This window comes from Tamandua tetradactyla, chromosome 4 (genome assembly GCF_023851605.1).
Source record: "Tamandua tetradactyla isolate mTamTet1 chromosome 4, mTamTet1.pri, whole genome shotgun sequence".
Taxonomy (NCBI): Eukaryota; Metazoa; Chordata; class Mammalia; order Pilosa; family Myrmecophagidae; genus Tamandua; species Tamandua tetradactyla.
In genome coordinates, this window is record NC_135330.1 from 167,021,599 (window position 1) to 167,047,093 (window position 25,495).

Sequence of the window (25,495 nt, forward strand, 5' to 3'; positions counted from 1 at the left end):
TCACAACAACTGGTTGTAGAACAGATTTCAGAATTTGGTATAGGTTATAATTCCACAATTGTAGCTTTTTCCCTGTAGCTGTTCCTAGACACTGGAGACAAAAAGAAATATCAATACAATGATTCAGCAATCATACTCATTTGTTAAACCCTACCTTCTCTATTATAAGTCCACCTTCTGTGATCCTTCCACAACCTTTAGGGGTATTTGGGCTATGCTCATTTAACATATTCATGTTGGCCTACTGCTTTTAAGTAGTCATTTTCTTGATTCAGCATTTGCTCTGATACTGCAGTCCTGTAACTGTGTTCTAGAGCTTTGGAAAGATGTTTCCACCATCTCTTACAGGTTGTTCAAAGCTTCTGTGAGGTGATGGATCCCTGAAACTTCTCAACTCTACCAGGTTGATCCTTCCATTTACCTTTATCCATGAGACAATAAATGGAAAATGTATATGAAGCATTTTTTCCAGCTTTATGAAGATCATTTTCTACACAATTGATTTCATAATTAGTATGTTACCACCAGTATTTAACTTAATGAACAAATACTGATGATAGGTATTCCACTTTGGTGTACTGTGCTAGGCAGTGTAGATTAAAAAGACCTAGTCTGGTATCCCAGTAGACTAATAGGTGAATTAACCAACACATAGGTCAGAGCCAGATCCACCTGAATTGGGTTCTTAGAAGAAGCTTATTTGGTGTAGGAGTTGGAAAGGTAGTGACCCTTAACTCCATTGACTTGTGAAAGAACCCTAATCTTAAAGGACCCTATAAGGAATGAGTAATTATCTTTAAGAGGAAAGTTGATGGAGAAAGTCACTGTCGAAGAAATAAGTAGTAAATTCTCTTTCCTAGATGGTGAATCCCCTCTCTCCTTCCCTGATAAAAGGACTCATTTTTTTAGGCCATGATGATCTGGGCAATAACTGAGGTAGATATGATTCCTTTGTTTCCGATCTGTTGGCCTCCGGGCCCTCTCTGTCTGTAGTGAAAGCATTAGAGGTTTCGCTGAGAAGAAGATGGGTGTTTCCCTATCAAATTAATTGAGAAACCTAAGGGAATCTGACTGACTCATCAGGAGGAAGAGAGAATGAGCTGGACAGTAAAACCTACAAAATAACGTTTGTATACTTGAAAAGACCTGAAGGGTGAACTTATTTGCACATGCATAAAACAAGGCATTTTGCTGTGCACTACTCACTCTAGGTGGCCACTATGGAGCCCTTTCCTTGGCTTTCCTTGTCAGTAAATGACCCATGAGTTGGTATTTCTGTCTCTCATTCTTTCTCCATTGCCTCTTATGAGTGGGCCTGTTTGTTCTTGCTGTTGTTTTTTTGTTGTTGTTGTTCCCCTTTCCCCACTTTCATTCCATCTCACAGTTTTCACTTGCACAGTGAGATGGACTTGAAACCCATATGCCAGTTCCAGCTCCACCTCTAACAGCCAATTGTATGTCCTTTTATAACCTTAAAGGCCCATCTCCTTTATTCCAGTCTATATTATAAATCATCTTCAGTTGCGCTTTTCTAAAAGTCTCCTTTTATTGTGCCATTATTCTCACCCCAGTGGCTCTGTACTGCCTTCAGATAAAGACCGTATTTGTCAGCTAGGCATTTGAGATTTTGGCTCCAACATGTTTTTTAAAACGCATCTTGACTCTTCAGCAATGATTGTCACTTTTCTTCTCATATGCCTTCTTCTTTCTCTCCCAAGGACTTTCTTATACTGCTCACCCTCCTTTGTAATGCTCTTCCCTATTGTATTTGTGCTTTCAAGTACTATTCAATGTTTGAGACTAAATTCATTTCACTTCTTAAATTTTCCATGATGAATGTACCTTCCCCCTCCCCATTCCTCTTCTAACCATGTCTCACATCGAATACTTTTTCCTCTGTGCTTTTACGATACTCAATATACTATACTGTCAAAGTATAAATTTACTTGTTGAGTTGTCCAGTCATTAAGCAACCATTATTGAACTCCACTCTGTGCCAGGCATTGTGCCTAGATGGATGCTGATACACTCATCATATAATTTTGGACATACAAGAACTGTCCAGAATTCACTTCCTGCCTTAGAGTGATCCCAGTGTCCTGGGGAAAGTAAACACACAAGCGCATGTGGCCTTGGGCAGCCCATTGAGGCTTTAATAGTCATGAGACAGAAGGGCAACCCTGAATGAAGTCTACCTGGGGTGTCAGGATGTGATGCTTGAACTTGGGTTTTAAAACGAGACCAGACATTTCCAGGTAGAGAATGAGGGAAAGACATTCAGCCAGAGAGAGCTCCACATGTGAAGACATGGACGAGGCAGAGGCAGTGTGTTGAGGTTAGAGGAGAGGAAGAAGAGTGTGCCATGGGAGAACTTGAGGGAGATGAGAGATGATTATGTTTTGTTTTTAGGAAAAGAACTTTGTGAATACTATATTGTGAAGAATGACTTCTTGGGATAGGAAACAGTTGAGAAAGGAAAGGCAGGAAGGAAATGAATGCGGAGGTTTTTTTGTAATAGAAACAAGCAGTAGAAATGGATCAAGAGGACTGTACCTCATGTTGGCGGTTGTTCCTGTGAGCGTATGTTTAGTTTCTTCAAATAGATTATATACTTGAGAGCCACATGTGTGTTTTACATATTTATCTTTATAATACCCAGACTTGGTGTGTTGCTTTGTCCATAAAAGGTAATTAAGGGATAAGTTAATGATATGATTTATGCACTGTTTATCATCTTCCCTCTGGACTCTCAACTTGTAAAAAAAGTAGTGCCTTGTTCGTCATCGACACTGAATAATATGTTGAACGCAACTGAATCTGTCGTATGAGTAATTAAAGGCTGACTGCAAAACAAGGATGAAAATATGCAGCAGTATGCAAAAATATGCAAAAGAATAAAATAGGCAAAAGTATTTGCCTGTCTTCAGTGCTTAAAGGTGATATTATGTTACCTAACGAACTGGAGCCTCCCCAGAAGTGATTTTCTGTGAGGGGGTTGGAGAGCCCTTTTCTTAGTGTGGTTCAGGGAAAAATTCCTGCCGTGAAGTGTAGACAGATGTTTTACTTAAGTGTTTTGTTAAGTCCCCTATTCTGATTTAGCTTTCTAATTGCTCTCTGCAGATACCACACAGGCCTCTTCAATCATGGGAGAGATAGAACAGAGACCAACTCCTGGATCCCGCCTGGGAGCCCCAGAGAATTCAGGAATCAGTACCTTGGAACATGGGCAGAAGCTGCCCCCAACACCTTCAGGAAAACTCGTGTGCATCAAAATCCAGATGCTGGATGACACCCAGGAGGCATTTGAGGTTCCAGTAAGTTGTGGGTGCAGCTGAATCAAGGGCAGCCATGGGTCTGGGAAGCTTAATCTCATTCTTCAGCGACCTGAGGTGGCAGTACATGGTCTGTGGAGAAACTCCTCCCTCCCCATCCCCAGTGCTCCTACCCCATCATCCTTCTCGTCTATCTAATTTTATAGATGGATGTGTGAATCGCCTATATGGTGATACCAATGGCCACGCCACTTGAATTTTACTATGTCTGTCCCTACTCAAGTTATATATGTATAAGCATTTACATATGTATGCATTTGATATATGTTTGTGTGTGTTGGAGGGAAAAGTCGCCTTGTGGATGGATTCCAGTTTAATTTGCTCATCACAGGCAATCCCTCTCTCCTAGCCACTTCTCTAGGTGACTTACAAAAAGCATTCCCGAGAACACCCATCAAAGAGCTATATGTATGTTTTAATGTCAGGAGAGCAGGGGAGAAGTTGACAAGCATATTCTTGGCCTCAGTAGGTGGGGAATGGGGGAGTTTAGAAAACCCAGATCAAAGCTGGCAGCATGGCAGACCTAAAAATGAAGAGACCTTTCATTCCATGCGCCAGGGAAGGAAAACAGAGGTGGCTGGGAGCTGGGGCAGAGAAAGACCCTTATGCTTTGGCCAAAGTCTCTCTAACCCTTTTACAGTCAGAGCCCCTTTCTCGGTCATTAACCCATCTCACCTACATGATTGTGTGTTTTCCCTCCAGACCCTGTTCATTGTCACCTGCCCACCCTCATCTTTCTCCCCAACCTCTTCCATAAATAGAACTCCTAGTAGAGGTCATGTCCACCACCATTTAAGTGCAGTTGGAGGATTTCTTGTTCTCAAGGTAAGAGAGTAGGATAAGTGTGTCTGACTCTCTAGAACCAAGAGTACTTTCTTCAACAATCATCATCTCTCACCTTGGGTCAGGTCTCTAGATCTCTTAGCACACTATGGATTTAGTTTTTTGTGGTCTGTCCTGGGCCCCAAGTACCATGTCTAGTATGGGGGAAGAGAATGACTCCTGCATCCCAAACAATCAACTTAATAAGCAAACTTTGGGGACCTAACCTGTTTTTTAAATGGAAATTGTGTATTCCTGTTGGTTAGAACAGCTGAAGTTGAATAATTGGCATTAATATTTGTAACCCATCATTCAATCATTTATGTGCTATGATTCAGTAAATTATATTTCTTCCAAAGAACATTGCGCAGAGAGTGTGAATTAACATTAAGACTCTCTGGGAAAGTTAAACTTCGTTATAGCTATTTTGAGAACTGCCAGTTTACTGCACATTGCAGGCAACCTTTGTATCTTTCTGATTTTCTTGTTGTGGAATTTGTATCTTTCAAGGCCATGGGAAAGTCTTCGCCTTCTGATAAACAAAGCCATTGCTAATCTGCTGGAATTGTAAAATACATTGAGGAGAACACCTGCCATCCAGTTATAATTAGGCCTTTGGGAACATGTGCCCCCCCTTCCCCATTTCTCTTCCTTGTCGGACTGGTTTAGTGAGGTATTTAGTTTCAGTATTTCCTGTTGGGTACTGTTAAGGACTTGTGAGCTAAAGTCTCTAACAACTCATTCTAGTAGATGGCATTTCCCTATGTGGTTTGGACTGTGGAATCATCCAGTGCTTCTACGTTGTGTACAGGAACTCCACAGAGCCCTGTACCATGTTGTATCACCTGAGGGTCTTCAGTTTCCCTAAACCAGAGAATGTTAAGACTCTGTTCCTGGCACTAATTACCTAGGAACTGTAGGAACTCCCTGCCTCAGAAGTAGTAATAGGGCTGCATTTTTGTCTTTTAACGTTATTCTACTTAGGGCCAGCAATGATGACTCAGTGGCAGAGTTCTCACTTGCCATGCCGGAGACCTGGGTTCAATTCTCGGTGCCTGCCCATGTAAAAAAAAATTACTTTACTCAATGATTTCTGATGCCAGTTCTCTGCATTTATAGCTCTTCTGTCTGAAAGGAACTCTTCTCAAACCCCTGATAAACTCACAGGTACCCTTTAAGGTTTCCCTGGCTACTGACTCCCTCTGGTAGTGGCTGGGGCTTTGTCTTGCCTCCTTGCTGAGCCTTTGTTCATACACGTGTTTAGGGTGGAACCACATGGCCTGAGTTCGAATTCCAGTCCCCCCGACTGCCTGACCTCAGAAAGTTACGTAACCCCTCTGAACCTCAGTTCTCTCATTTGAACAATGAGACTAGAAAGAAACCCTACCTCTTACTATTATGAGAATGAAAAGGATTGATACAATTAAAGTGTTTGGAACAATTTTTGGCACACACTAAGAGCATAATCTGTGCCTATGATTAGTAGGCTTCTTGGGGCAGGGACCATGTCTTACCTGTCTATCCCCAGCACCTTGCCCAATGTTTGACATGCAGTAGGTGCTCAGTAATTGCTTGCTGAGTGCTAAAATACTTTTAATTAGCAAATTAAACAATGTCCTTATTGTTTTTCACATGCCTCATCTATCCATTCTTTCTTTTTTGTGGTCAGAATGTTCCTTCTCACTCAATGGGCAACAGATGTTTTCTGTCACTGGCTGTGGAAAGCCAGATGTCAGCATTTTTACTGATGGAGTAGATTCACAGTTGTTACCTTGTGCTGTTTAAGAACAGAAATGGCCTGGCTATCACACAGCTGGAAGTCATTGGGGCTGCCCAGGGTGGCTCAGCCAGCACGCTAGGGCTGGGGGAAGAGTGACCACAGCGTTGCAAGAGCCTCAGCTGTCCATAACGGCTATAAAATCTTGGTCCAAAACTTTTTGCCGTTAATCCAGCAAGGCTGAGTGTCTAACCCCGGCCGTGGCCTCCTCGCCCACGCAACACTCCCTCCTTTGGTTGGACGCCATCAGTGAATGAATCCTCATTGCTCACTCGCATTTGCCACGCAGATGAGCAGGGCGGGCAGCCAGCAGCCACTGCAGTGTTCCTTTGGGAACGTCCTTCTGTGAACTGTCTTTCCCCTAGGGATTGGATTTCCTAGGTCTTTCTTATTATTTTTGTTGTAATGTATGGATTCAAGCAAACTAGTCATTTAAAATGCAAATTCCCTGAACACTTCCTGGCACAAATAGGGAAACCAAACTCTGTGTGGTTGTCTCTCATCCTTATTTATAGCCTTTTGAATTTTTTTTTTTTAATTTTTTAAGCATTTAACCTTTCAAAAGGCCTTGGCAGTGAGGGCAACAGTATTTTCCATTCTGTAGCTGGTGCCCAACCCCCTTAGCCATTGCCTTGGCCCATAAACTTGGACAAATCTTTTTAGGCTTTTCCTCTGCAGAGTAGAAAGTTCTAAAGCATGATTGATAGTAAATTCTTTTATGGTGTTTTATCATCTTTATGGGGGGAATGCTGTGTAAATAAGTCTCACCAGGTGGTTTGTGCACATATTGCAATGTTCTCTTTGAACCAGAGATGATAAGATGCAGTGACTCCAGATGATCTGAAAGAGTTAATAACACATCCGCTTCTGCTAGGGCCAGTGCTGGAAAGGTCCCCGAGAAGGTTCTATGTGTTCCGGCCACATGACCCCACGGGTAAACACACACCATTCCTACTGACGTTCGTAGGATGAAGCAGATGGTTTTTTTCTCCGATTGTTTATTCGGTTTACGTCTTTTCATTAGCAGTGCCATGGTAGGAGTTGCCGAGAAAAGCAGAGGAATAAAATGTAATCTTTTTTTTTTTTTTTTTTTGCTTATTTTGAGCAGCTTCGGTCAAAAACAGTTCGGGGAGATGTTCTCGGGTTAGAAGAAAACACCTAGTCTCTGTTGAAGAGTTGGCAGAAGTGGCCTGTTGCAGGCAGGGGGGCAAGTGGCAGAGCACAGAGGCCCAGAGCTGGCCGTGACAGGCAAGAAGAATCAGTGAGAGTCATCCTGAAAAGTAATCATCATAATGTCCTTGTGTGTACATCCTGTCATTGCTTTACTCCGAAACTTTTAGAGCTCCCAAATGCATAAGGATCAAGTAAGGATTTCTTAGTTAGTGGGGGGAGGACATGGGAAGGCAGTGAGCATTCAGTGAAGCTCTACTGTATCCTGCTGAGGGGCTTGAGCAACTCCGGTAGTTAATCTTCGCTGCAGCCCTCGGCCTGTCATGCCGGTATTTTATTTCTCTATAGCATCTCAAGCCTGAAAGGTCTCTGTATTTGCTTACATACATCTCTGTGGCCTTCTGCAGGTTGAATGCGAACTCTGGTGGTGGTGATTGTCTCTCACCCCCGCTCACTCCTCGACTCCCACCAGCATCTCTGATTTATCAGACAAAATCCAGCCTTCCAGGCCAGGCTTAATTCTGCCTCTCCTGGGGCACTCTTGCTGGAGGTGGTCTTTCTCTCAGCACTTACAGCACTTATTTTACCCCGGAATTAGACTTTTAACCATGGTCTCTAATCTTGCCTCTCTCACTAATTAGTCCCTTTACATCACTGAGACCAGTTTTCTTATCTGCAAAATGAGGGGGTTGACACAGATGACATTACATGCTCCTCGCTCCCCCCCCCTTTCTTTTTGGAAGTTGGAATCCTATGCCCACATCCTTACTGATGAGTTGTTTAAGGTTTCATGACCCCATTTGCTAAATCCTCACACAGAAGGTGAACTCTTTGAGGACAGGGATTTTTAATCTTAACAAACAAAACAAAACACAACACAACAGCCTCCAACACCTGTCTTATCAGGCACTGTAGTTACCTAATATGTGCTAAAGAAAAATATATGCCGGGGGCGTAATAAGTATGCTGTGAATTATACCTGTATGCTGCTCACTGGCCACCAGGAAGTACATGGTTTAATTTGTGTGTGTTATGGGGGTCACTTATGTAAATCTCACTGCACTAAATAGGCCTGAACTACATGCCACTTGAAAATGGAAGAAAGAAGACTTTGAGAAATAAAATATTTTCTAGCACTATAACATAGCACAAGGAGAAAATTAACCAGTTTTTTGAAAATGGAAGGACAGGGCGGGCCACGGTGGCTCAGCAGGTAAGAGTGCTTGCCTGCCATGCCCGAGGACCCGGGTTCGATTACCGGTGCCTGCCCATGTAAAAAAAAAAAAATGGAAGGACATCTAAAATTTTTTAAAGCGACTGGTTTCATGTCATAACAAGAGATCATGTATGTTTTTTGAGGGGGTGGGAGTATAGGGGTGGGGGAAGGAATTGCCAGTGTTGTCTCTAAGACATAATTAGAAGTCCAGTGCAGCCAGCGCTTAAATGATTAAATGTTTATTTTATTTTATTACCATTTTAAATGAAACAGTGATTTAATTTCTTTAATTATCCCTGAAACTTGGGCTTGACATCAATTGAGGACTTGTTCTTCCAGATGCTCTGTGGTTCAGTGAAAGGTCTTAAAGTGTTGCACCATTTTAAAGTTGTCTTTATGAGTTTGATTTCAGAAAAAGGGAAGTAGCCGAAGTTTGTCCTTTTAAAAAAGCTCCATATTTACTTTTTGTGCATCGCATCTCAAATATTCGACAGGAGATGCAGCAGCTGACAGCTTCAAATTGGGCTTGTGCTCACTCATCTAAACTATCTTCGTGAAAGCACATTTGCCTTCTCTCTCTTTCATGGTTTTAATTTCAGTGAATTTTGTTTCCCTTTTTATTTCTATTTCAGCCATCTTATTGAATGTACCCATTTTGGTAAGCAGCTGAAATCCCCCGCCCCCCCCCCCCCAGAAATGGAATACATATTTAAATAAAGGAACTGGGGAAGAATATATTGAATATATTTTCCTTACTGACAAGCCCTCTGCTTGTACCGCCACCCCCCCATTGGAATTAACAGTGTCTGGCAGAGGGGTGGTTTTCTCAAGTTGATCTGATTATAGTGATGATAGAAGTAAACTATGTGAATTCCAAGGCTACTTGATTCTCTTCTTTTTCATGAAATGCCTCACACAGAAGAGGTGATGGTGGAGGACAGACCTAAGTAAAACTTAATTGACCATTTAAAACCAGACAGCGAGCATGTGTGCCTGGGGCCTACTTTTGCTGCCTCAGCAGCAGCTGCAATTTGAACCAGAATGAGTGGAGGAAATTTCACATGTTCACTCAGCTTTTTAAAAATAACTCAACTTTTCTTTCTCTTTATCAGTGTTGCTTTTGACTCCTTTATTAGCAAAGTTTCTGAAACAGCGTTTGAATTCACTTTGCTTCGTGTAGTCATTTTTGTGTTTTATTTAACTCGAATGATAAATTGGGCTGTCTGGATCTGGTTTTCTTAAATCTAAGGACTATTTTAATACATTGCAAATGGTTTAAAATAAATCATTTTGGGTAAATACAGTTAACCTTTCTTTATAGCCCTTTAGAAACAAAGAAGAGAACTTAAATTTTGGCCCAAAATACTTTTGTGTGCCCCTTTCAACTTTAGCTTAGATGCTTGTGATCAAAGTCAAGTTCTCTGAAATGAGTGCAGTGAATCTAACAGCTGTTTGTTATTTTCTCCCTGGAAAAATGAATTACTCAGTAGAACCTAATAAATAAAAAGAATAAGCTATAATCGAGAATGTCCTTGTCTGACATTAAAAGGAGTGAAGTCTGAAAAAAAAAAGTAGGACATTTGAGAAGCTTCTCTTTTTTCCCTTTCACATGAAGATAATACATTTTCTTAATTAGAAGAAACAGAGTGATTTAAGCAGGAAACACAGCTCCCTGAATCTCAGCTTCATCACTTAGAGTCCTGGGGCTTTAGAGGAGTTGATAATCATTCCAGTCTGCATTCTCATCTGTAAATATGGTGAATACCTACTCCATGGGGTTGTGGCAAAGCCAAAATGAAATATCTTCTGTACAAACACACCTTGCAGAGTACGGGGCACATATTAGGTTCATATGAAAGTTAGCCTTACCATTTCCTTTCGTTATAAGCTTTAGTTTCACTACTGTTCTTTAACAGAATTCAAACGCTGCATCCATTGAAGAACCGTTGTGTAGGTCAGATGGAAAAAGGAAAGTGTGAGAACGCACTTTTAAAATAAAAAGCATGCTTGTGTAAGGTAGATAACCTCCTCTCTTTCCTCTGGCTTTCTGTGTAGTCTCACATTAGACTTAAGCTCTCTTTGGATGGTAAATCATTACCTAAAATAGAGATGTGTTCCAGATGGCTTTCTGAAGAGCCAAAAGAAGGAAGTGCCACTTAGACAAATTGCAGTGAAATCTCAATTTCTGAGATTTTTTTGGACATACCCCCTCCTCCCCGCTTTGTTTTGAGATATCTGTAGCTTCACTGAGCTTTAGTTTGGTCAACTTTAAAATTGTGGGAGGTGTTTTTCAGCTTAAAAATGTTACCTTTGCTGATTTCTTAATCTCCTCTACTTACTTAGACAGCCCAAAGGCTTCACCACTTTGCTCGAGGCAGGGCTTCCCTAGGAGAAGCTTGTTTCCCCCTAGGACAGTCTAGGCATAAGATTTGGGGATGGGTATTAGCCACCCACCCTCTGGAGCAGGTCTTCCCAGCAGCAGCTCTGTGACTTTATTTGAAGGAAACTCTCAGCTGGTTAGATCCTCCTGTGTTTGAAGGTAAATATAAAAACCTATTGCAAATACAAATCTGATCGAGTTTTTAAGTTATCTTCCATTTTTAATGATTTGCTTATTTTCTTCCCTTCCTTTGAACATTTGAAATGGATATAATGGTTTTAACTCATAAGAAAGAAATGGAATGATTTAATCGATGTAAATTTTTTTTTTCTTCTGAAGGTAAATGATTATGTAAAAGAGCAATCCTGAAAGTTTTGAATACTGAAATGGCTTTGAGAAATCACCTTGTAGATTTCTGTTTCTTCATTTATAAAATCAGGAAGCTGACCTAGATACCCGTAACAGAATTCTGTGATTCTGATTTTAGTTGATGTGATCTCAGAAACATGGTATGAATTTAACAGATGCTTGCAGACAGTTCCTTCCATGTAAGGCAAGTACTTCTGGTGATAAGAAAAAACAAATAATAAAAAATAAAAATGATAACTATCCTTTTAAAGCTCCCTTGCTGTGTGGCAGACACTGTGCCCAGACTGTATAGTCATTATTTCATTTATTCTTAACTTGTGCACCTGTGAACCAGGTGTGAATAACCCCAGTTTCAGATGATGAATTAGAGGCTTAGAGACTGTGTGACATGCCATAGGTCATACTTCAGGGAAAAAGAAGCCACAGTCCCAACCCAAGTCTATCTTAGACTTAAGCCTATGCTTTTACCCACTCAGGGCCAGAAGAAGCATTATAATAGAAGTATTATCCTATACAACATGTCAGTCATGCTAGTACCTGTGGCAGGTGCCAGTGACAGGTGCTTTCAGTGTAGAGGATGGATTGAATGGGGAGTCTGCAGGAGAAGGAAGGCCAGTGTACACACGGCAGTAACTGATGAAGGCCCAAACCTGAGTGTCACAGAGAGAGCATCAGGATGCTGACAGATATATGCTTTCAAAGAGGTGATGCACCCAGCAAGCAGGAGAACGGTGAGACGCCCTGAGGTTTACAACCCAGGTGGCTCGAGGCCTGTCACAGAGAAATAGGAAATCAACTGGCCCTAGCCTTTTGATGAAACTGCGCTCCTGAAATAATGTTTTTCGTTAGCCGCCCTGCAAGTGGCATTGCTAATGTTGCTAATAAAGGCATTGTCTTATCTCTAATCACAAAGAGAAATCTGTGCTTTTGTAAATTAACCTCCAAGATTCCTGGTGATTATACAAATTGAATAAGCTGGATAAATGGAAGTGACAAATGAAGGTTGATTGCTCAATTTCAGTTTTAATTATGAAAATTTTATTTACTCTTTTAATTTTGATTTACTCATCACTCCAACAGTAACTGGTCAATTTGCCACACTTCGATAAAGACCTAGCTGGGAGAGCATTTAAATCCCTCATCTTCAGACGACTCCATGTAAAAGCAATGGAAAGGAATAGGGGTTATTCCTTTTGTTAGCTCATCATTTAATTTTGATGTAATGACAGAAAATATAAATTATTTTTGCTACTTAATCTTTGAGTGGTCACTTGTCAGTATGTATTTCTGTCAACAAACAGAATTCAAATGCTCAATTAGACTGAATATCTAAGCTTTTGAAAGTGAGACCATAAGAGCATTTGTTGACTTGTTAGGGTATCATAAAAATACTTTTGTCATGGATAAAAGTATATTTAACATTGTAAGAATGGAAGAAAACAACTCAAAAAGAACATATATTTCACTCTGAGCCTTAGGAAGGCTTTCCCTTAACACATACCCTTTATGTTAAAAACATTTCAGTCTTTCCTCTCACTGAAATTTTTATAGAAAACTTCTTTATTTTTAGGGGAAAAAAATACAGTTAAAAACTTGTTCTATGCAACAGTCTAGGTGATACATAATTTAAAGCATTCCTGTTTCCTACTCTGAGTATGTGCCACTTAATTTAGGAACAGCAGAAAGAAGATAGGAGAACTATTTGTGAATAATCCTCTCAATTAGTAGAGGTAGTTGGATGTGAAAGACATACAATAATGCATATTTGGTAACACTTTTATGAAAGCCCACCCCACTGACTTTTGTGATATTTTTTCAACACTGACATTGAGTAGATTTTCTGAACCGTGTCTGCTCTGTCTCTTCATTTTGTTACTCTCCTTATACCCACCCTGCAAGCTGGTATGACCTCCGCTCCCTTGACCTCATCCCCCAGGCACCCAACCCTCACTGATTCATTGCCTATTCTCTCTGTTTTGAATCACAGCGTTTTATCATTTTGGATCTCCACTTGATGCCAGCACCTCAGAGTCCTCCCTGCCCTTACCATGGTTCTGGCAGTGGTTACAGCTCCTTTGTTCTGTGCTGCTACACCCAAGTAGTTAGGGCTGTTGGAAAGGACTGTACTACCACAGAAGTGGTTGCCATGGTAAATGGATGAACTCTGATCTCACCTGGGTTCTTAGAACTTCCCACCTACCGTGAAAAAGCCCCCTTGGCCCCTGCTTTCCTGTTGTTTCTCACAGCGCCTATTGTAGATTTTCACCAATTCCCTCAGGTCAGAGCTCTTAATTCTGCATCCCTGTCAGCCAGGTCCGTGACAGGAAATAAAGCTCCAAAGGTTCTACCTGAAAATAATTTATTGACAGGGCTTCTCACGTTAGTGCAGACAGGAAGGTTTCAGGAAATCAGTATGGGATCATGAGGCAATAGCGGGAAGCAGTTACTATCCTTAGTCCTCAAGGGCCCAGAGGAGGGAACGGTCTTCCCAAACTTGGTCAGACCTGCTGCTGGACAGGAGGGACCACCTGACAGGGGCTGTGGCCTCTGCCAGGACTGCAGCATTGCTGAGAGGGAGCTGGATGAGGGGTGAGCGATAAATATCCCAGCCCCTCTCTCTTCTTGATTGCTTGCCCCCTTTAGTGTCTGGGCAGTTAAGGGATGACCAAGACACCTCTCGTAGGAGATGGCCTCAGAGACAAAACTAAGACCACAAGATGGTCTCTCTCAACCTCATACCTCTGAAGCCTCATGCTTGTTTGCCTTTCTCTGTCTTTCCTTTGTCTCCACCATCTTGGAAGAAGCGTCCAGCTTTGCACTGTCCCTACTGACCTCTCCGTCTTGATTTCACCTCCTCCAGGATATTGCTTCCCAGAGCAAGCATCAACAAAAATATATTTTATTCACGTAGAAATCCTGTGATTTGTAGATGTGCTTTTATTAAATTTGTAGGTGATTTTATCAGTACAATCCAAATGATGAAGACGAAAACCAGGTTTATGTAGTGGTTGAAGCATATCTTGAACATACGAGTTAAAACAAACCTTAAATTTTAGTTAGCCGTCTTATCATCCCTTAGCCCGATGTAATTATTTTGTAAATACCAAGATGCCATTTTTTATTAGAGTTTTTAAACGGTATGTCTAGCTTCGTAATACAGTGCTGACAATTATTCTTTTCCTTATATTAACTTGGTTTCAGTTGTATTTTAACAGCTCATTGCATCCAGGTAGATTTTATAGTCGTGATCGTAGTTCCTGTTTGTCAACCACATGATTGAGGTGCCTGGGTTAGTGCCAGCACACTGATGAGAGCAGTGATGATTTATTAAGCTCCCACCCCATAATTCACATGTAAAGAGGAGAACATTAATTCCAAGCAAAGCATTAGCATTTGCTAACTTTGAACTTTCTGAACCCCTAATGGAAAAGATAGATTTTCTTCTTTTTTTTTCCCTTCTCTATGTTGCAATTTTTTGTTAGTCTTCTCTGCTGCTTTGCTTCTCTTTGGAAGCCTCTGAAAGGTGCATGGCCATCTTAGAAAATAAAGTTCTCATTTTCTTCAAAAAAACCTTTAAATAGAAACCAAGGCACTGACAGCAGCCTTTAGGCATTCTGCCGTTCTGGGCCCTTTTAGAGTGAGAATTTAGGTGGATAAGAGTAGCATGGCTTATCTTCCAAACTTATTTTTGCCCTCCTGTCTGGTTCCTATAAAACGCTTGACCATGGGGCCACTGGGGTTTGGTTTTGTTCTTGATCTTTGTTTGATAGTCTAAAAGGTGCTAGCTGGAAGTCATAAAACTAATACTTTTTTTAAAAATTATTTTTACCTGTGCCTAGAACCCACGTGAATCCCTAAGGCAATAGATGATGTTTCTAAGTCCCTGTCAGCAACATGTGCTGTGGAATCCAGTTAATGCTTCAGTTGTGTAATCCATTTCCAGAGCTACTCTATCACTTAATGTCCATTTTGCATTTGTTGTAATATAGCAACTTCCATTGTTTTGCTTCTTTATGTAACATTTGAAAAAATGGTTGGGCCATTCGCTGTAAAAATTAACAGTCTTCTGCTCTAGCTCCTTTGGACGCACAAGGTAGAAATAGGACATTTTCCCAGTAAGTGGAAGAGACCTCTATCCAGGAGGTCTCTTCAGTCACTCGTATGCATAATTGAAGTTAGATCTAAAGTATGGACAGATCTATTAGATGATAGGTCTTGGCTGTATCAATTAAGGGCTATAGAAGTAAGTTGGTTCTGAGGCATTTTTCTTCCATCAATACCCCTCCCCCAGCATTTTTCACTAACCACTGAAGGGAAGGTGCTAGCTGAGAAGTCATTGTTTAGTTCCTGTCACCCCACCCCCCCACCCCCAAAAAAGCATCCTGTTGCATTTCTAACATCATTCGGTCTGTTCTGGCAAATATGAATTATCCCAGGGTTTTTTAAATCTTCACAGAGTTATAGTAGGAGAAATGTGAGTTTGGAAATTAGTTAAAGTAGTCACAACTGATTTTAACTGTTGGAAAAAATAGTCCAGATCTTTCTTTCCTTCATTTCCTAGAACTTCAGTTGAACCCTGACAGTATTTCAGGCTCTTGTTAGATGTTGGGGGAAGCAGAACTGATTTGAGTGGGGGTAAGTAGACTTGGATAAGGAAAATAATTTGTTCAATAAAATGAAGTACTGGGTCATAAGTATTGTGACCCAAGTTCTATAGCTGAAGATGCTTGAAAACACTGAAGATAAAATTTGTTGCACCAGTACCATTGCATCACTTGGCCTTTAGCTCATGTTTATATGTTCTTTGTTTATCATTTTATGGATCTTGTCTCCCTAAGAGATGTTAAATTCCTTTAAGGCTGGAACTAGGTTCTTTGTGACCTCTATACATGCTAAGTGTGTTTCCTGCATATACCAGGAGTGAGTAGTTAATAGACCTTTGTTCATTGATCCCCTTTTGGGATATTCAGCAAGTCACTTAATTTTTCCACTTTCTTAGTTTTAGGCTATTTTATGTTTGAAAACATTTTGCAAAGGCAAAATTTCAAAATGTTATTGAAATTATTAAAGGGGTTAGGCGGTTTTATTTTCTAGCAACAATTTCTGTGTCAGCTGACCAATTGAATAGGATTCTTATAAAGAAACAGTCTTTTGATATTTGCTTCAAACTTATCTTTGAGCAAGCCAGCCAAGAGGCATCTCCTGCTGTACTTGGTATGCAGATCCTGCTTAAATATTGTTTTCAAATGATGTATGATAGTCTAAGCAGAGAGCTGCCAAGACATACCATTTATACATGCTCTAATTAATTTCCTGCAACTAATAAATTTTCTATTCTTTACCCTTCTGCTCACATTTTACCCTCCTTTACAAAGATTCATTTGACAGTGCAGATGAAACAAATATGTGTACTACTGTGTTGTAGCATTTGGAAACCTGCAGCCAAGTTTTTCTGTGAGAAATTTAAAATTTGTGTTCCAGAAGTGTAACATGTACACATTATGGGATGCTTTCTATTGATATTTTATTCACAACTTGAGCTCTCTGACAATGTAAAATAGTATTAATTGTAGTGACAGTATATGAAGCATCATGTCAGAAAAGCGTGTATCTTTGAGGATCAGGGTCACAGCTCAGTGTATGCTGCGAAGCGGAAGAGGAATTTCTGCAACGCTGGTCTCATTTACCTCGGTTGCTTTGTCTATTACTGGTTAAAAACTTGATAGAAAAGGCAGACTGAATATATCATTTTAATATATGAGTGTTTTAAGAAGTATTTGGAAGGAAAGTATTGTTTAAAATCCAAGTTGTACTTATAATGACCTTTCTTTTAGCAGCCTCCATCATGGTCACTGGTTGTGTCCAGGAGTTTTAGGACCATAATATAGTTTTGAGGTCATGAAATAAATGAGTCATTGCCTATTATCTGTGTTAGAGAACTGAACATGTCTCTTCAGATCCCCTGACCAAAAAAAGAAAAAAAAAAAAGATATGGGCATTATTGAAAAAAAAATAACTTTGAGCATAAGAGATTCTGGCACCTTTGAACAGATTATGGGGTTTAATGAGAATCAGAAAAACATTTCGTCTTTGAAAGAAATTAGCACTAAAACCATTTTAGCCCATTAATACTTACCCCTAAGGCAATCTGTCTTCATTTTAGAAAATTGCGAAAACGCATGAAAATGTGAAGGAAAAAAGCCTTCAACATCCAACCAAAAAAAAAGATATATATATATATTTTAGGGTATATCCTTAGGTTTTTTTTTTTTTTTAAATATATTTTCCTGATTAAAGTCTTTTGGCCGTAAACAACAGAAAAAAAAAAGATTCTGGCTGATGTAAGCAAAGAGGGGAACTTGTTGAAAGATTATTAGACATCTCACCTTAGCCAAATAGAGTGAGTGTGCATTACTGTGAACAGGCAGCTACCCTGGTTGTCTCTTAAGTATCTTTTTATCAAATCAGGCCATGTTGTACATTATCAGGGATTCCTCATTCTGTCTTCCTTGGGAAGCATACTGTTATTGATGGGATGGTGGAAGCCTTGACAAAGAGGAAGAATATAAGGACTGAGAAAGTGTCCAGAGAAATTGCCCTAGCTTGTCACTAAGCCTTGTGTTTATTAGAGAATGGCTTAGCACTATAACATGAAATGGCCTTTGACCATTCGGGGAGCATAGATAACCCCCAATACTTCTTGAGCCAAGTTGATGTTTGGATAGAGGACACATTATAAATTCTTAAGCTATGGGGCCAGCGAAGGTAAGAGGCAACAGCAGAAAAAATCCTGGACAAGTTTATTAGCAGTCAAGGAAGGAAAACAAGCAGCAAAGCATTTTATAGGACAACACATAGGTTTCCTCATTTAGAGATAACGTTTTATAATCTGTTTCTATCAGGGCCTTACAATTGATAAAGGGACTGGAGTATATATATTTTTTTCTTGTCGAGAATAAAACGTTCTCTTAAAAATTGCCTTTCACTCCGTTTTTTTCTTAACTGATGAATCCTTAGAGGCCTGTTATTTTCCCTTCAATCAGTCTCACTTTGCCATTTAGCTCTTCCCTGTTGAAAACCACGATTTGGATGCAGTATCTTCAGATTTCATTTATTGTGTTTTGGAAGAGAACTGCAAAGGTTTGTGCAAAAACATTTTTGTCAGATATTTTTGCTGTGAGAGTAGATTTCAAAAATTGGCATTAATGTGTCTTATTAAAAAGACATTTATAGATTATATACCTATAAATCACTTTTTAACTCAGAATGCAGTACTTGAAATATTGTATTTGGTGCAAAGGATATTTTTAATAGTATTGTCTGATTTTCCCAAAAAAAAACTGTAATAGTTTTCCTGTCTACAGAAGATCAGGTGAGCTCAGAATTTCCTTCTGTTTTCAAGGTGACTTCAGATTAGAAGGGTGGACCTTAAGAAGAAGACCTTTTGTTATGCTTGCTGTCATTTAGGAACCTCAGAGGTTGAGGGCCTCTGTTTGAAGGAGAGTATGTCTCCCTCGACTTGGTGCCTACAAGTTTTGAGGCTCTAAGTGAGCAGTCCTGGCTTGGATTTAATAGTCAGGTCCAGTGGTTAGGTTGAGAGCACCAAGAAGCAACTCATTCAGCCCATTTTTCTGTTGTGTAGAGTTTGTTGTCAAAATAAAGGTTGGTATTTAGCTATAAGAATGGGTGTTATTAGCAAATAACATCCTCTTCCCTCTCAAAAGCAACCTAACGTTGTTTGGAGGGGTTGCTGTAGCAAAGTACCATGGACTAGTTGGCTTAAACAGCAGAAATGTATTATCTCATCAGCCTAGACACTGGAAGTCTGAAGTCGAGTCTCAAAGCAGGGCTGTGTTTCCTCTTAAAGAGAATTCATTCCACGTCTCTTCTCATCCTTGGCTTGTGGCAGTTAATGCAATCTCTGCCTCTGTCACATGACTTTTTGTCTCTCTGTCTCTTTCTGTCTCTTTTTGTGTCCAAATTTTCTTTCCTTATAAGGACACCAGCCACACTGGATTAGGGCTCACCCTGAACCAGTTTGGCCTCATTTTAACTAATAATATCTTTGAAAATTCTACTTATGAGTGAATTCACATTCATGGGACCTAGGGTTCCTAGGGTTAGGACTTGAACGTATCTTTTTTGGGGTACAATTAAATTCATCAGAGATAATTTCCAGGAAAGTAATATGTGAGGACTGGGGAGAGAGGCTGGAGGGTTCTGAGAAGTCTCTTCACAGGGAACCAAGAGGAGGCAGTTGCATTGAAATGTTATTGTATCAGACATAATACAGATTATATACTCTCTCTCTCTCTCTCTCTAGTGTATGTATGTATATATATGTATATATGTATTTACATATTTACATATAATGTAGGTTTGATACATCAAAGAAATTTGAATTCTCAGGGTGAAAAACAAAAACCTTGAGGATTTATTCTCAATTAATTAGGGAGTTTGAAATTCCTTAGAAATGTTATTAAGGACTAATACTATTCATACAAATATATATATATATATATATATATATATATATATATATATATATGGGTGTGTATATGTGTACATATATGCAATATTGTTAAGGAATAGTATTCCTTAGAAATAATAGTAGTGATTGAAAGAATGATACAGGTTTCTGACTTTTCATGGGTCTGAATTAACTGAATTAATTCAATATCTTCATTGCATAGATCTCAGAAATTACTTGGGTTTTCCTCTCAAGTAGAATGCCCTGCTTTTTTCAGGAAGGTTCAGACTGTTCATTCTCCATTGACTCGTCTCTTTTATTTCCTTTTCAAGTCAAAAATTGAAAAGTTGGAGGAAAATATCATCCCACATCTTCTCTTGATGTGTATAAATGTGTCTACGCTGACTTTGAGGTTTCTTTCCCTATCAGGAAAAGGTTGAAATTTGCAACCAAGTTGTTAATTTACTAAACTTTCATTTTCTTCTATCAAGGTTTACTTAGCTTGTATCACCTTTTGGCAGAGTCTTGAGATTTTACACCATGTGCAGGGTCTTAAAGGGTCCAACTCTCTGCTTGCTGATGTCTTTAAATAATCTGAATGTATAGTGATTTCTTTTCACCTCACCTTCATCCTCAATCCCTGCTCTTAGGTGTGGAGTTCGAGAATTTCAGTTCAACAAAAAGATCTGGACTTCCTTGGATATTGTTTAAGGCAGATGAGACCTATTGGAGGCTGGTCTTGAACTCATAAAGGAAGGTATAGCGAATTATATTCTCAGAGCATAGAAAAAGCTAGAAGCTCTCAGGGAAGGCAGCCTCCAGCTCTCAGTTGAGCCCCTGGCACTAGAACAAAGAGCAAGTCCCTAGAGGGCAAACAATTGCAAACACAGATTTAAGCTTTCCCTACTTCACATCTTCAGTGAGGCTTAGGCACAGAAAATTCTCAGTTAACTACCCCAGACACTTAAAAAGAAAAAAAAAAAAGCTTCCTTCCACTGTCCTCAATTTTAACCTCAATTGTAAGGGAAGCAATAGTTCCATTATAGAAAAATGGAAAATACAGTATAACAGGAGAAAGAAACCACCCATGGTTCCATCATACGGACATAATCAATATAACAATTTGGTATACTTTTATGTCATGCTTTCCCCTTCCCACCTCTACCTATAATCTTTGAAAATTTTTTTCCTTCAGAGATAATTGCTTCGCTCCTCACGCAGTCCCTCACTCCATCCTATGTGAAACACTCTAAAGAGTTTAGCTTAACATCTTTCTCTATATTCACATAAATATACATACCCATGTATGTGGTTTTTTTTCATAAACAATATATTATAAACTACCTTCCAGGGTAATAGATATCAATTTAACTCATTCTTTTTAATAGCTACATAATAATTCCTTGTTTGAATAAATCATAATTTATTCAGTTACTTTACTATTAATCAACATTTAAGACATTAGCAGGTTTTTGTGCCATTATATTGTTACTAGTACAAATAGCCTGGTATATAAATTCTAATGAACTGATCCTTTCATTTCATATGTTCTTGGATGAACATAGCATTATGCCTCTGTTAAACCCCAGGCCCAGATTATTTTACAGCCAGTCTTCAGAGACAGATAAGGACTATATTATTAAAAATATATGATATAATCATGAGACCTAACAAAGATAATACATAAAAGAAAACCATAGGTCAGTTTTAACAATGAATGTGGTAGCTATTATAAACAAAATATTAGTTAATTAAATTTAGGGGTGTATTTAAATAAAAGCATAAACAAGTAAGGCTTATAACATGAATGTAAGGATGGTTCAACATTAGGGAATTTTTCAAGATAATGTGATTTAAAGAAAACACATCATTGCATGTTTTTAAAAGCCTTAATGTTATATTTAATAGCTGTTTTTAAATCTGAGTAAAATAAGATAGATGTAAATTACCTCAATATGAAGCTTGTCTTAATTCAGCAACAGACGTTCAATTAAATGGTGAAATGCCAAAGCCATTCCCATTAGTTTGGCTCAAATACATGTTTTCCCACTGTGATTCAGTATTATTTTGAAGGTTTTAATTTATGCAGTAAGAAATGGAAAATATTGGAACAAAAGAGAAGAATTTATTTTTGTTCTAGAGGTTATTATCCATATACCTAGAACACTGAAGAGAATCTTTTAAACACTTTTGGAATTGCAAAAATTTGGAAAGTGACTAAGTTAAATTATGTCGAATTCTGTTGACATCAATAGCCCATTTTTTTCATTCTTAGAATAACTACTAAGAAATAAAGGAAAGTTCAAATTGTGACCCAAACTATAAAATATTTAGAAATAAATCTAACTAGGAGGGTACATGTCTGATAAGAAGGTAAATCTAAAACTTTACAGAAGGACTTAAAATCTGACGGTGCCTGCCCAAGCAAAAAAATAAAAAGTAAAATGAAATCTGAATGGTGGCCTGACCCACCATATCCCTGCGTGAGAAGACTATCATAGAATATTAGTTCTTCCCAAATTAAATTACACATTAATGCTTTTCTAATCAGAACACTAGTGGCATATTTGGGGGATGGGATAGGGAACAAGACAAAATGACTTTCAGTTTATTTGGGGAAAATAGGTGTCTGAGAATCATCAAGACATTTTTGAAATATGTAAAATAGGGCTTGTTCTTTCAGGTGTTAGAATTTTAGAACCACTGTAATTAAAACAGTACAATACTGGCACAGAAGTAGAATCAAGAGTCCAAGTAAATATAGAAAATTATATAGTAGAACTTTAAACCTGGTGGAAAAAGAATGATTTATTTAATAAATGGTGCTGGAATACTTAGTTATCCATCTGAAGGGAAAAATTTAGCTTTTCCATCTTATACCTGATACAGGAAAAACTTTCAGATGGATTAGAGCTTTAGCTCTAAATGTAGCAAGTAAGTAAAACATCAGGAAAGCATTCAGCAAAATACTTATATAGCCTTTGGGTTACATAGGAAACTCTGAGATCATAAGGAAAAAGATGAATAGTATTTACCTGTGCTGGTTTGAAAGGATATATGCCCCCTAAGAAAGCCATGTTTTAATATAAATCCCAGTTCATAAACGTAGAATAATCTCTATTCAATACTGTATGTTTGAAACTGTAATGAGATCATCTCCCTGGTTGATGTGATTTAGTTAAGAATGGTTGTTAAACTGGCTTAGGGGATGACATGTCTCCCCCCATTTGAGTGGGTCTTGATTAGTTTCTGAAGTCCTATAAAAGAGGAAACATTTTGGAGATTCAGAGAGATTCAGAAAGAGCAACACTACAAAGCAGAGAGTCTACCAGCCAGCGACCTTTGGAGATGAAGAAGGAAAACGCCTCCCGGGGAGCTTCATGAAATAGGAAGCCAGGAGAGAAAGCTAGCAGATCACGCCGTGGTCACCATGTGCCCTTCCAGCTGAAAGAGAAGCCCTGACTGTGTTCGCCATGTGCCTTCTCACTTGAGAGAGAAACCCTGAACTTCATCAGCCTTCTTGAACCAAGGTATCTTTCCCTAGATGCCTTTGATTGGACATTTCTTTAGACTTGTTTTAATTGGGACATTTTCTCAGCCTTAGAACTGTAAACTAGCAACTCATTAAATTCCCCTTTTTAAAAGCCATTCCGTTTCTGGTATATTGCATTCCAGCAGCTAGATGGATTAGAGCTTTAGCTCTAAATGTAGCAAGTAAGTAAAACATCAGGAAAGCATTCAGCAAAATACTTATATAGCCTTTGGGTTACATAGGAAACTCTGAGATCATAAGGAAAAAGATGAATAGTATTTACCTTTTTATTTATATTTTAAATTTGCTTTTCCAGCTAGAGAGATACCTTCTTCAACTGAATTTGACTGTTTCCATGCCTACAACTCAGGCTGGTTTTTAGCCAGGATGCATTGATGCAGTCTGATCAGTTTATACCAAAATTTTTTCTCCATGTTATAAATGTTCATAAGCACCAATTTTAATGTCAATAGAACAGTTCACTGAGTATATGCTTCGGACTGTGGGGGATAACTGAAGTTAATGCCATCATCCCTGTAATTCTTGAAGTCCCATCAGTAACTGGAAAAATTACAGCTAGAGCTTGGACCCATCAAGTAGATGGTGGATTTGAGGATTAAAGCCTTTTCTGACTTTAAGAAGTAATGTTTCCTGCCTAACCTCCTGCCCACTCAGGAACTATCCTGGATACCTCACTGAATTTATCTGTGTATTTCCTGTTACAGTAGACCGGAGCTTTTAGTTCATCTAACTGACCTGAGGTCTTCACCCAAGACCTTTATTATTATAAAGACATACCAATTATGACACAAATCTGGCCTGACCTTCAATTCTGTCTGTCCTTATGACCTGTGTGGCTCTGTTCTAACATAGTTCCAAACTGGGATTCTGATTAAAGGAAAAGAAAGAAAACGATATCTATATCCATCTATTTCCACGAAAATCCGACATTTACTCTTGTCTTGCTTTGTGGAGGGCTTCTTAGGGGAGAAGCCAGGAAGGGCTGGAGTAAGATGAACAGAATAACATATCCAGTAAAACTAGTTATTTTAGATAAAGTGTCAATGTCTGAGAGATTCCAAACAGAGTTGACAGGCTATCCTAGATGTTATTTTACACATTAAATAGATACCACCTTTTTAGTTAAGGTGCAACAGAGAGTCTGGAGGGAACTGCCTGAAAATGTAGAGCTGTGTTCCAGTAGCCATGTTTCTTGAAGATGATTGTATAATGATAAAAGCTTTCGCAATGTGACTGTGTGATTGTGAAAACCTTGTGTCTGATGCTTTTATCTGCTTTATGGACAGATAAATAAAACATATAGATTAAAAATAAATAAATAATAGGGGTAACAAATGTTAAAATAAATTTAGTAGATTGAAGTTCTAGTGATCAGTGAAAGGGCAGGGTAAGGAGTATGGTATGTATGATTTTTTTCTGTTTTCTTTTTATTTATTTTTCTGAATTGTATGAATGTTCTAAGAAATGATTATGATGAATATACAACTATGTGATGATATTGTGAATTACTGATTATATATGTAGAATGGAATGATCATATAGTAAGAATGTATGTTAGTACATTTAATAAATGAAATAAATTAAAAAAACTAGTTATTTTAGCATAGTAATTCCTAGAATAATGAAAATATTCTAACAAAAGTGACTTTCTGCCATATTAAAAAAAAATGCAAGCCCTAATTACTTGGCATTATTCCTTCAAAATAACGAGCAGCTGTATTTTTATTTACCCATGATTAATGAAACTGTGTAGGCATCTAAAGGAATATTACTTAAGTGAGGAATGGGGAAGGAAAGAAGTCAGAACATGTGCAGGCTTCTTGGTTTGAGAGAGAAAGGAAGTAAGAGCTCTAATTCTGATTTTATCTCTCTGGTTTTCAGTGTTTTCGAAGTCTTTGGCTCCTTTCTGCATAATTGGAAAGCATCATGCTCCAAGTTGTTTTCAACAACTAAGCTACTGGTGCTCACCTAGGATTTCAGGTTCTGACCACCCACACCTTACTTATCTCCTGTTCCCTTACTCCTGTACCTTTTTAAGACAGCAGCACTTCCTCTGTCTAATAGGTCTGGAGTAGAAATCCCCAATACAAGGTAACGGACACCAAATAAGGCCTTCCAGATGTGCTTGCAACCATTCTGAGGAGTCTGTCTTTACTTACTTTTTCCCTTGAGAGTTTTTGCAGGACGTACCCTGTCCTTCTCCATCTTGTTGCTCTTTTTATGAGCTGAGCATATCTCCAAGAAATGTCTTTCTCCTGAATTTATTCTAAAGTTGTTTTTCTTTAACCTTTCTTCTTTTTTTTATTTCTTCCTGGTGTAGAATACTTTTTTACCTTCTGTAACCATTGAAGTCATTGAAAGAAAGCTCCCCTCAGTTCGTGATTTCATTATTTGCCTTACCTTCGA

General features: G+C 38.8%; 1 protein-coding gene across 6 annotated transcripts in view; it reads left to right on the forward strand.

Moving 5' to 3' along the window:
* The window catches only part of FARP1 (FERM, ARH/RhoGEF and pleckstrin domain protein 1), a 356,780-nt gene that overhangs the window by 79,651 nt on the left and 251,634 nt on the right, over window positions 1-25,495 (forward strand). For all 6 annotated transcript variants that reach the window (XM_077158563.1, XM_077158564.1, XM_077158560.1 and 3 more), the window contains exon 2: window positions 3,121-3,314. In XM_077158563.1, the coding sequence (XP_077014678.1) occupies window positions 3,144-3,314 (171 nt within the window). In that variant the 5' untranslated portion in view covers window positions 3,121-3,143. The remainder of the gene's footprint in view (window positions 1-3,120; window positions 3,315-25,495) is intronic.